A 13,271-nucleotide genomic window follows, 5' to 3' on the forward strand; every position below is an offset into this window, starting at 1 on the left:
AGCTTAGTTCTTCTTCTGTCCCTCTCAGGTCTCTGGAGCTCTTCTTCGCCACCAACCAGGGCTCGTGGGGGACGGACCCCCTGAACAACAAGTCCCCGAGGCTGTGCCGCAAGTTCTCCTCTCCTCCGCCTCTCACCATCCCCTCTCGCACCTCCTCGCCCGTCCACAGCCGCAAGCTCTCCCTCAGTTCCCCCGTCAGTGGGAAAGCTGGAGCCTTGGATCTGTCCACCACCCCCACCTCCTCCGCAGCCAACTCCCCCACCTCCAGTCACAGCCCCTCCATCTCCTCTCCTCCTCCCAACTCAACCAGGCCCCCCTCTGGCTTTTCCTCCCCTCCACCCACCGCCACGCGCTCTCCCAGCCTCCCCCAGGCCTCCGGGATGTCCTCGCCGCCCCCCTTCTCCACCAAGGCCCCTCTGGACCTCAGCCGCGGTCCCAGCTCCCCAGAGCTGAGCCCAGCTGCAGGGGAGGACGTCAGCGGAGAGCTGCCTCGCATTGACGCCTTCTGTGGGAAGCTGAGGCGCAGCATCCGCAGGGGTATGTAGCTGGAGCACAAAAGCATATGATTCACACTCTGTCAGTCTCATGTGAACATCAGCACATGTGTGGGCACACGCCTCGGAGTCGACTGCTGGAATGAGGTTTAAAAACAGGGAAAGTTTAGAAAGCTCTGTCATCGACTGCGAGACCTGAAAGTGACTTCAAATGGTGCATGATTTATTTATAACTGATATTAAACTAGAATCTGACACATCACTGATAGTGACCCGCCAACCCAGACAGAGTCGGGAACGGGAGACATAAATGGGTCACCGTTACCCAACGGAGGAATAATCATGCTCTTAGATCACCATCTGGCTCCAGCCGACAGCTTGTTCACTACAAAAACAGCAGCAGAGCACCAGGTCAGAAAATCTCTGACAACAAATTGGAGAGGAAGAAAATGAAGACATAAAAACAGAGCCGTTACATGGCAGCTGAAGTGCCCCCCCCCCCTTATTAAATGGGTGAAATGGAGAGCTCTCCAGTAACGCCCAAAGTGCTGCAGCTCATGACCCTGCAGGCCAAAGATGCACATGAACAACAGCTCTTGCTCATTCAGAGGTTACACTGCAGATTTATTTTTATCCAGACGCAGTATTTATAGATCTCCTCTGAAACAAAGAATACGTGTTGTGCATTGTATTTTACTCCCACACACAAACAGCAGAACAGGTGGATTCATATGGTGAATTTAGAGGCGTTGGTGATACAAATGATCATATTTCATGATCAGGTGTCACTCATCAGGCCAATATGAGCCAATCACGGATGGATTACTGAATGTTCCTTCCAGGTACAGGCCCAGGGACCCAAAGTGACTCCAATTTGTGCGGACTAGTAAAAGACTCAAAATGACCACAAAGAAACACAAAAAGACAAAGAAATGCAAAGGGACTGCAACGAGACACAAAACAACCACAAAGTGACACAAAATGGTGAAAAAAGACACAAAATTACCTCAAAGAGACCCGAAAGTCTACAAAAGAATCCTTTAAACAACCACAAGTAGAAACAACATGATTACAAAGTGACAAAATGAGCAAAAAAGACAAAAGGATCTTAATGAGACCTAAATTACTACAAGAACTCAAAATATTCACAAGGAGACACAAAATCACCACAGAGACACTCAACATAACTACAAGGAGAAACAAAGTGACAAAATGATCAAAAAGACACAAAAGACAACAATAAACTCAACCTCAAAACAACCCAAGGAGACACAACACAACTACAAAGAGACAAAAAACAACCACAAGGAGACTCAAAATAACCCAAAGAGACTCAAAACAACCACAAGGAGACTCAAAAAACAAAGAGACTCAAAACAACCCAAAGAGACTCAAAACAACCACAAAGAGACTCAAAAAACAGAGACTCAAAACAACCCAAAGAGACTCAAAACGACCCAAAGAGACAAAAAACAACCAGAGACTCAAAAACCAAAGAGACTCAAAACAACCACAAATAGACAAAAAAACAACCAGAGACTCAAAAACCAAAGAGACACAAAACAACCACAAAGAGACACCACCAGAGTGTGTGTGTCTTGCCTCCTGTGTGGGAGAGGTGGTGGGGTCCTTTGTATGTCTGTGCCCAGGGGCCCACTGTCTCATTGTCCGCCCATGGAGCTACTTAGCACAAGTTTGTAGGGTCTGTCACTAAATACATTTACTCACGTACCGTACAGAAATACAGAGTAGAGGTACTCGTGTTTTATTTTCGTTATATTTAGTTTAGACTTTGTCCTGCACTTTGTGTTTGAGTTTGTCAGTGAAGGACTTGTACTTGTGACAGAGAAGCCTGTTTTTACAGTGTGGTATTAGTACTGTTACTGCAGTAAAGACCTGAATACTTCATCGCCCGGTGAATGTGACTACGAGCAGACGAGACAAAACAAAGACGTTTGGGATCAGAAGACAGAGACGTTCTCACATGATGTTCGCTGTCTCGTTACATCGTGTTACAGATGTGTGAGGTGTGACTTTTCTCTCCCTAACAGCTGTCCTGGAGTCAGTTTCTCTGGACAAGTTTCTCCCTGAGTCACCGTCCAGCAGCGAGCCGGGCGACATGTCTCCCTGTCGCTCACCTTCAACGCCGAGGCATCTCCGCTACAGACAGTCAGGAGGTACGACACGTACAGTCACACACACACACACACACACACACACACACACACAGATACACAGTTATGGTTCATGTATTACGTGTTGTTTTTTTTATGTCTCTGGTTCCTTTCAGTCACATCAGGGGACAACTCTCGCTGCACGATGTCACCCGCCTCAGCGTTTGCGATCGCCACTGCTGCTGCCGGGCACAGCAGCTCCCAGGGTGAGTATGGAAGACAAGAAGGTCAAAAGACACACAGCTGAGGGAGGGGACTGTTATCCGTGGTGGAAAGTGTCTCAGGACATTTACTCGAGTACTTACTGTACTCAAGTACAATTCTGAGGTACTTGAGTATTTTCATTTTCAAGCTTCCTGTAAGATTGTAAACCCTGTTCTTTTCTTCCTGAACCCAACCATGTGTGTGTGTGTTGGCAGTGTGTAACCAGGTGCGTTAGTTGTTGTGGCGGTGTTGTGCCAACGTAGTGTGTTTTAATTTGAAAGAGACTGTATGTAAACTGCATTTCCTGTGAAAATGGAAGTGTACTTTGAAATCAGGCTGAAGTGATCAACAACCAACGCACCCAGGGTACCTTGCACGTCATATGTCGACGTGGAAACTCAGTGAGAATGTGTTGCACTGACAGGCTCAGATTGTTATTCTAAAGCCTTGTTTCCACCGAGCAGTTCAGTTCAGTTCGGTTCAGTTCGGTACGCATTTATTCTGTTCCCACAGTGAAAAGTTGTGGATGGTACCAACAGAAGCGTTCCTTAGCGTCCCCATGTTTGGTCCCCCCTCTGTTGGGGTACCTAGCACACAGATCAACTTTTAAGGTGGAACGTTAACTTGTAATGTTACTCAATGCATGAGTTGATGACGTGAATCCATCAGCACACCTTAAATTTCACTGTGACAACTTTGACCATCACTTTAGTTTTTATATGACACACACTTTTAGTAATGACTTTAAAAATATAGATTAATTTGGAGCGGATTATGTGAAGGTCATATATTCTAATCCTCACTTCCTGTGGGCTACAGCAACACTAAACCCCTGAGCTTGCCTGAGAAGGACTAAATGCACAAAGCTGCTATTTTTAAATATCCCATGGAGAGAGACTCTCACTGCAGCCTGTTCTATTTTGTTCTGAAAATGTGGGCGTGCAGCCTCGTTCTGTGGACGATAAACCAGGTGCAGACTTCCATCTGTGTCACCGCTGATGAGGAAATACAGCGAGTGCTGGACGGAGCAGTGAGTGACAACAACCCCGCCCACATTTAAGAGGACTGTCTGAACAGACCGAGGGTCTAGGTACCATGTCTGAAGGCTTACTGCTGGTTCCAAAGGTGCTGGACTGAAAGGGTTTGGTGGAAATGGGGCTCAGTGTCTGACAACATTATGAAAGGATCCCTACAGAGATAGAGCTTTGTGTTAAAGAGTCAGATCCTTTTTGTTTAACCAGAAACAGCCCTGAAATCACCGTCACCAAACCCACCAGACTCCATTTAAACAGTCATGTTAGTGTGTATAGAGGCAGCATGTTGTCACATCTAACTGGTGAATTAAGGGTTAATTTCAACCAAACCAGAGCTGGTGATTGTTGGAACAGTGGAAAGATGAACCAAGATGGTTTCTGTGAGTTTGAATGAAGTGTGTTTAATGATGATTAAATGTTTATTTAAATGCAGTCTGGTGGGTTTGGTGACGGTGATTTCAGGGCTGTTAATAATAAATTAAAAAAGCTCTATCTCTGTAGGGATCCTCTGATAATGTTGTCAGACACTTAAAATAACAATTAGAGCCTGTCAGTGACAAAAACACTTTTAGGGATCAGTACTCTTAGTATATTATGATGCTTTTGTGTTTCAGTCAAAAATTGAATGCATGACTTTAAGATGTATTTCTACTTTTACTGTGAAAGATCTGAGTCTTTCTTCCACCACTGACTGTTGTTTTGTTGACACTTGTAACTCCAGACATCACGATTAAAGGCTTTTAACATGGAGCTAAATAACAAGAGTGACCTCAGACGTTTAACATTATGTCTTCATGTCTCCCAGGTTTTACTAACTCTGAGAAAGTCTGTGACAAAGAATTCATCATCCGGCGAGCGGCCACCAACAGAGTCCTCAACGTGCTGCGACACTGGGTGTCCAAACACTCCCAGGTGAGTCCACAACGGGTAAAGTCTTCCACCTCCTCAGAGCCTTCTTACAAGTTCCTCAACAGGTCTTTAGATGCGTCCATAACCTGGAGAGGACATTTTGAGCCCACCTGACAGAGTCTGTTTTCATTGCCATCACCCCCCCGCTGTGCACATGTCCTCTTCTGTCACTCTTTTTCCCTGACGGAGGTGCTCTTTACTCTGCGTGTCTTTTCTCCCACCCAGGAAGCATGCAGAAAGGTCAGCGTCCTCCCCGGGGACACTGGAAGGACTATCGTTTTCATTTAAGATTATATAAGATGCTATTTTTGTACCTGGATGTTTGTCGCCCTGAAAAATGAACATTTATTATTTATTATTTGGACCTATTGATGACCACAGGTCTGGGTCCATGTGGACGATAATAAGAGTCTGTGGGTTATGACCTTCAGCTGGTGATTAAAGGAAACACTGATATCAACAGCAGATTGTGTGAAACAAAAATATGGATTCTTTTTTCCTTTTACAGTAAAAAGCAGTGAAAAACTTAATTTAAAATCTATTATCCGACAAAAATGGGGGTCTGTAAACGTTACCTTTGCAGCGGTGTGATCATTTAAGTCCACACCACCATCGTCGTCTAAACCAGGATCAATAAGGGTGGTTTGTCGCACCTTTAATCTGCAGGAGAAGATTTTACAAAGCTAATTAAAATTAAAAACATGAGGTTAAGATAATCCTGTAAAGCCATTCATCACTGGAGCACCAGGGTCCTCCTCTCTCACAGCTCAATAAACATATTAAACATTAATTTATCAGCCTGATAGTAACTTTATTTATTAGAATGTTTTATAAACCAGACTTTAAACAGTTGAAGTGTAAAGGATGCATTATTTCTGTTTAATGTCTCAGAGGCTTCGACTAACAAGTTGGACAAAAAGAAAACACACCAGCTGATTTATAGTGCAGTAAATGTCCACTAGAGGGCGTCCTTCTCATGTTGGAGTGTCTGAAGCTGTGGGCATCATTAGAGCAATGATTTGAGCAGTGGGAATTTAGATGTAAATTATTTTTTATTAGGAAGTGAAATATTTTGAATTAGAAATAATTAATTTCCTTTATGAAATCATGACAAATGTCTTTAAAGGATATCTTGGACTTCAACAGGACAAAAGCAGATATTGTGGCACCTGAGTCTGCTCAAGTCAGCCTCTCTGCAAACATGTGACATGCCAAATGTGTATCAGTGTCTATAAATGTATATCAATGTGTGTAAATATGTATTAACGTATGTAAATGTGTTGATCCATCAGGACTTTGAGATGAACAGTGAGCTGAAGACGGGGGTGATCTGTCTGCTGGAGGAGGTGCTACGTGACCCAGACCTGCTGCCTCAGGAGAGGAAAGCCACGTCCAACATATTAAGGTACGTATACACACACACACACACACACACACACACACACACACACACACACACACACAAAAACATCATCCATCCATCTTAACATTAAAAAGTAAAAAACAGAAACTTTGGGAATGTCTGCATTTAAAACGATAATAGATTTATTGTCTCTGTAAAGTCGAAAGTTCATCATATAATTAACTGATTAATCTGTCATTATATATTATCTTATTTTTAAATATTAGTTGTGCACTTTAATGATTATTTCTTTCTCATATTAATTTCATATCATGAACTCCTGAATATTCTATAAAAAAACATAAATGTAAGCAAAAACAGGGTGTTTTTTTTTTTTTTTTCCCCAACTTGGTTCAATATGTCAAAAGATGATTTGCAAATAAAGTTTATATTGATATTTACCTACAGTATATTAACACCTGTAACCTTTGGATCATGTTGTAAGTGTGTTTAAGTGTTTATTAATGTATTTGTCAAAAACTATGCCATCATATATACGATTGTTTTAATTGTTAACAAATACTGTAAATTAAATTAATTAAAAAAAATGTCTTTAAAGCTTCACATAAATACATTACAGTGAGTTATAAATCATTTTTAAATGATGGTATATTGATTATAAATGCTAAATAGGGGGACTTAAAGTTAAGGTTTACTATATTGGAATCTAAGAAATTGAGCAGGGTTCACATGGTCATGGAAAACCTGGAAAAATAAATTATTGGAAGTTTTGGAAAACTGAACTGATAATTCCAGTAATCTTCCATGGATAACCTTCCACATAATGTAACAAACATGTACAACTAGATTTAAAAGGTTGCTGTTAACTTCAGACAATAATTTGGAGATCATTTGGAGTAAAGTATACGCTACAATGGGTCCTTGAAAAGTCATGGACAGGTTTTGAGATTTGTGCTGTAATTGTGTGGGACCCCCTATTGTGTTATTCTGATTTATATAAATATTTATAAAAAGAAATATAGACATGAAATATATCTGAAAATAAAGGACAACCATTATAGATTAAAACAGTGCCCATTAAAACTGAAGAACTATCAGTGTAAGTGGTACTACAGTAGCACTATTCACACATAGCACATATTTAATTGGGTTTTTATTTTAGAAACAAGTCCTACTTTTCCTTTGAAGCTAAAAGGACACTTGTTGCCACCACTTGTAGGCTTGTGCTGGACTATGACAAAGTTTTTATGAACAGCTTCAAAATTCCTCCACTCGCTGGATACTGTCAACCATGGAGCTCTGAGATTTATTACAAATCTCAAAGCCCCTACTCACCATTGCTCTCTGTATGTTCGGCTTGGATGGTCTGCCTTGTCCATCTGTAGACTGACTAGGTACAGTATTACTACTTTGTGGGGGTTTGGAGACTTTGTGTCTGATTCCTCTCCACCGCCGAGTGGTGTCCCACAGGGCTGGTTTCTGGGGCCTCTGTTAATCTCTTATATTTGCTAATAGGGTCTGGAGTGCAGAGAACTTTCTACAGCTCAGTGCTGATAAGACAGAGGCTCTGATTGGGCCTCTTTCCTCTGCTGCTCATACAAACCTGCATAATTTAGGGGTAATATTTAATGAGTCCTCATCATTGGATTGTGAAGCACCTGACCAAATATCAGTAAACTGAGATCCGATTTGTCAGATGCTGAACTGGAAATTATTATACGTGCTTTTTGCAGGCACACCTGCCTGCAGATGTTTGGACAGATTAAAGAATGTTTTTGATATCTTAGAATTTCTGGAAGTTGTTATTTGTTTTCAGTTTTAAATGTTATACTGTATGTCCGTTCTGCTGTCTGCTACCGTGTTATTTCTGCTGCTGCTGCCTGTCTTGGCCAGGACACTTGTAACAGTGTGTGTTTTCCTCTGCAGTGCCCTTTCTCAAGAAGAACAAGATGATGCTCAGCTGAAGATAGAGGACATCTTACAGATGGTCAGTATCACCACCTGTCAGAACCAGTGTGCCTAACATCAGGGATTTATTACAGATGTATTCTGAACACATATTTAAGCAGTTGTTGAAATAATTTATCTCCAGAAAAGCTGTCCTCTGCTACACTTCATCGTGGTAAGAATAATATTACTCCCATGATAAAAACCAGCAGCTCCACTGTAGTTACTGTGCACGGTAGTGAGTTCCCAGTCGTAGGTGGATTCCCAGTATGAGGAGTTAACTTACTTTGGTATGTGTGTGGTGCTGTAGTTGTTCCAAACAGCTGGTTTAAAGTTCTTTACTAGAAATAGTTTTTGTGTGTTTGCAGGCGGAGAGTCCGAAGGCCGAGTGTTTCGAGTCTCTGTCGGCCATGGAGCTGGCAGAACAGATCACACTGCTGGATCACATCGTGTTCAGGAGTATTCCCTACGAGTGAGTACATCACTATATATGATAATGTTCACCTCACACACCTGCAGTCACACGTTAGATTCAAGAAGAGGTTGGTAACTTTTTATTTTATAGGTCTGTAATTCTTACCCAATAATTTACTCACAAGTTTCTGAGAAAGAATTATTGTAATTTAGTAATAATTATAAGAAAATAAATACTGTGTTCAATTAGTAGTACATGTTCAAGTTGAGTCTGTAGCAGAATAAAATTTCTATGAAGAATAAAGTTTCCAATAATAAATGAATAATTACTTGAGTTTAAATGTTTTTTCTTTACTCCAATTGTCCCTAAAGGTAGTGTCAAAATACACAGAAAGAAAGGGAAATATTATTATTTGTATTTATTATAATAATATTTTTTATGTAATAATAATAATTATATAATATATATATATATATATAATGATAATGATATATAATTATATAAATTATGTAATTATAATTGTAAAATAATGATGATGATGATACATTTTATTTATAGAGTGCTTTTAAAGGTACTTAAAAACACTACATAATTTTTAAAAAATTATAAAAAGAAGAAACTAAAAAATATGTACAGTAGTATAATATTCAAAAAATTTGAAATAATTAGTTAGTTATTCAGATCCTGTGTAGTAACGTTTTTTTGCTATTCTGTATTACTTATTTACCAACTATCAAAACAATATTAACTCTACAAGACATACTCTATTACAAGATGAGTCCGATGGTCAGAATAAATATTGTCTGTGTCGCTGCATTCAGATCCAGAAAGTAGTAATAATGCAATATATAAAATATTCCATTACAAGTAAAAACTCTGCATTCAGAATTTGATCTAAAGAAAAACAAAATATTTTCAGCCGAATACGAACTATGTTAAAAGCATTATTTATTGTTGTACTTGGTCGTGATGAAGCTTATTTAACTTCTTTACCAATGGATGGTTTAATATTTAACAATACTTATTTTATGTTGTAAGTTCATCAAATGTTTGGAATGTAAAATTCTTATCTGCAACATAATTAATTATAGATGTGGAATGAATGTGGCGGGGTAAAAGGTCTAAAATATGGTGAATTGTATGATGTATAAAGTAAAAATACATGAACCTTACTTTCCACTACTGTAGTTAGACTGAAGACTCACACAGTGTGTGTGACTGTGTTCCTGCAGGGAGTTCCTCGGTCAGGGCTGGATGAAGGTCGACAAGACGGAGAGGACTCCGTACATCATGAAGACCAGCCAACATTTTAATGACGTAAGACTACACAGACTCTTTAATGCAGGTTCTCTTTATTAAGGGTGTGGAAATCATGGTGGGCAGTTTCCATTTATTTCTGACATGTTATAGAAAAGGATTAATCAGTAAATCAAATAATAAAAAGAAGATTAATGAACAATGAAAATAATTGTTAGTTGCATCCCTGTAATAATTCCTCGCTTTCTAATTTTCACTTTAGGTTTAAACTGTTTTCAAAAGTTGCAGTTTGTGGTGCATTGTACCGGAAGGTGTCTCGAATTAAAATAAAGGCAGATTAAATATAATAGCGTTACATAAAAGCAGTCATACTTATGTTCTGTTCACACCAGACACGATGCAATTTTTGCGCCGTGTTACTCACACGAGTGTGAGTGCTAAAATATTTTGTGCTGACTCGCATCATACGTGCCTAAAATCGCTGTATCAATCAAGTTCTGCTGGTACGTCATTGGCGTCATATGTCGCCAGAGGATCTCAATGCTGATTGGCTATCATGGCGAATTGGTTGCTGAAATTCAGATTAGAGACGAGATATCGCACCAGCTCCATTTTCACAGATGAATTTGCATATTTTGCGTCAATTGCGTCGCGTCCATCGCGCTGCCCAGTGGTAATTTGTGTCTAATCACATGTTTACATTGATTTAACAGGTAATATACACGCCCAAATTGTTTTATTCGTGCCCAGTGTGAACACATTGGTCTTCTACCTTATAAAATGGCAGCTAAGTAAATATTTGCTGACAAGGTGAAAATGTATTTTTGTCAGAAACATTAAGTGTCTCCCTCTCACCTTCCCTCCACAGATGAGTAACCTGGTGGCGTCTCAGATCATGACTCACACTGACGTGGGCTCCAGGGCCAGCTCCATAGAGAAGTGGCTGGCGGTGGCCGATATCTGTCGCTGCCTCAACAACTACAACGGCGTGCTGGAGATCACCTCTGCTCTCAACCGCAGCGCCATCTACAGGCTGAAGAAGACCTGGGCAAAAGTCTGCAAACAGGTTGGGATCAATTCATTCACGGTGTTGCTGGAAATAAAAACCTACTTCCTGCCCAAAACCTTTAAGATTTCTTTGTGTGTTTTTAGACGAAGGCGCTCATGGACCGGCTGCAGAAGACGGTGTCCTCAGAGGGGAGGTTCAAGAATCTCAGAGAGACGCTGAAAAAGTAAATAGTAGAAAAACAGTGTGTTAAATGTTTAAATCCATACCTTGATAACAGTCTAATGTTTGTGCTCTGTGTTTGTGCAGCTGTAACCCTCCATGTGTCCCGTACCTGGGCATGTACCTCACTGACCTGGCTTTCATCGAGGAGGGAACACCCAACTTCACGGAGGAGGGCCTGGTTAACTTCTCCAAGATGAGGATGGTAACGATACACTCCTTCCCTGTTCCTCCTCTCATCCTGCGTCCCTAATAAAGATCAATTTATTGGTCGCTAACCTCCCCTGAAATAAAGTCTCCTAAAACCAAAAACACAACAGTAGTTGTGGGTAGTTGTCATAATCATACAGTGTTGCCAAACACAGCATTTAAAAAGTGTATTTAGGACTTTTTCTAAATATTTGTTTTAAAATAATTCAGCTGGAAACATTTAAAAGTCAGCCACAGAGAGTTAGCCTACTAATGGACCTAGCTTAATTAGCTAGTTAGCTATAGCTTATAAAACCTCCAAGCGACAATAACTTTAAGTGGCAAAATTAATAGTAAATGAAATGGTCGTAGAAATGAAAGCCTACCATGTACAAAATTATTTAAGATTTATTATACAGGAAAAATAAGTCAGCTGGAAACATTTAAAAGTCAGCCACAGACAATTTTGTAGCCTACAAATGGACGTAGCTCAATTAGCTGATAAAAACTCCAAGCGACAATTATTTTAAGCTGCAAAATTAATGGTATCGAAATGAAAGCCTGCCATGTACAAAATTATTTAAGATTTATTATACAGGATTCTTGAAATTAAATAAGACAGATGGAACATTAATAAGTCAATGGAGCTCAAGTTAGCTTAACAAACGTTAGCTAGTTAATTATAGTTAATAAAATCTGCAACAACAGCAAAATTAATGGTTGTTGGCTAGAAATGAGAAGTTGCTTTTGTCTGCCTCATATCAATAGCTATGTTTCCATCCAAAAGTGATTCGAATCATTGGGAAATGCGCATTAAAGAAACACGAATCCTGTGTGTTTCCATTAAATGTACGGACTTTGGTGAAAACTACGAACTCGCGCAAGTTTTCCACAGAACCGGAAACAAAACAAGTCTCGCATTCTTCTTCTACGTTTTCTGGCGGTTGGCAACCAGCTTGTAAATGCATTACCTTCTTCCTGACCCGGAGTGTGGATATCATCATGGAGAGAGGTGCGCTACGCCAGACTTAATTCGAACATAACTGTTTCCATCCCCTGTTTTGCGAATCAACATTTTTTCAAATCAACCAAAACCCGGCTAAAGCGAGCGTATTTTAGTTTGTGTGAATCAGGGGATTTGAATTTTAATTTTGGTGTTTCCATCATAACTTTCTGATGCGATACTTCTAGATGCGCATCTAAACAGGCTGATGGAAACATGGCTAGTGATGCATAGATTCAAACATGACTACCTGCTGTTGTCCAACGTTAGCTTGACAGCATGGATAACTATTGTTGGTGCCTCTATTGCTAACGTTCCTGCTCTTTCTTGAATTTGGGTTTGTTGCACTTCAGCAACCAGCCAACGTTACCACAGTGTCAGGCTTGCCAAACACAATGTTTGAAAAATGTAGCCTATTTAAGACTTATTTAGTTTTAGTTTTAAAATGAGTCAACTGGAAACATTTAAAAGTCAACCATAGACAGTTTTTTAGCCGACTCATGGACCTTAGCTAGTTACCTATAGCTGATATAAAAACTCCAGGAGGTAGTTATTTTAGGTAGCAAAATTGATGGTAGATGGCTAGAAATGAAAAGTGCGCTTAAGTGTACGTCTGTCTGGAATTAAGACCCATTGTTATAAAAAAATATGTAAGATTTATTTTACAGGATTCTTGTTTTAAAATGAGACAGATGAAACATTACAAAGTCCGCTGGAGACTGTGTTTTCAAACAATGGAGCTGAAGTTTAGCCTGAATAGCTAGCCACATCTAGATTGATCCTCTTTCCATATTGTGACGTTATGAGTTACAAATCAGTTTTTCAGTATGTGAGAAAACGAACTTGTGTCCTGAGGGTGTGTGAAAAGTGTCATTTGCGTGAATCTCATGCTCAGTGCGTGAGACATACTGCAGCCCTGGGAGCAGGGTTTAGCGGTCAGTTGACTAAATTATTTATTATCTGTGTCTGTGCTCTCTCAGATTTGTCATATCATCCGAGAGATTCGTCAGTTCCAGCAAGCACCTTACAGGATAGAGCACCAACCCAAGGTGCG

General features: G+C 40.1%; 1 protein-coding gene across 3 annotated transcripts in view; it reads left to right on the top strand.

Moving 5' to 3' along the window:
* The window catches only part of rasgrf2a (Ras protein-specific guanine nucleotide-releasing factor 2a), a 62,933-nt gene that overhangs the window by 44,103 nt on the left and 5,559 nt on the right, over positions 1-13,271 (top strand). For all 3 annotated transcript variants that reach the window (XR_007570508.1, XM_050053816.1, XM_050053815.1), the window contains 12 exons: positions 29-537; positions 2,546-2,671; positions 2,785-2,874; positions 4,712-4,818; positions 6,108-6,220; positions 8,105-8,165; positions 8,494-8,597; positions 9,773-9,857; positions 10,666-10,863; positions 10,950-11,029; positions 11,113-11,230; positions 13,198-13,266. Coding sequence is in view for 2 of the 3 variants with exons in the window: in XM_050053816.1 (XP_049909773.1) it covers positions 29-537; positions 2,546-2,671; positions 2,785-2,874; positions 4,712-4,818; positions 6,108-6,220; positions 8,105-8,165; positions 8,494-8,597; positions 9,773-9,857; positions 10,666-10,863; positions 10,950-11,029; positions 11,113-11,230; positions 13,198-13,266 (1,660 nt within the window). In the remaining variant the exon portion in view is untranslated. The remainder of the gene's footprint in view (positions 1-28; positions 538-2,545; positions 2,672-2,784; positions 2,875-4,711; positions 4,819-6,107; positions 6,221-8,104; positions 8,166-8,493; positions 8,598-9,772; positions 9,858-10,665; positions 10,864-10,949; positions 11,030-11,112; positions 11,231-13,197; positions 13,267-13,271) is intronic.

This window comes from Epinephelus moara, chromosome 9, assembly GCF_006386435.1.
Source record: "Epinephelus moara isolate mb chromosome 9, YSFRI_EMoa_1.0, whole genome shotgun sequence".
Taxonomy (NCBI): Eukaryota; Metazoa; Chordata; class Actinopteri; order Perciformes; family Serranidae; genus Epinephelus; species Epinephelus moara.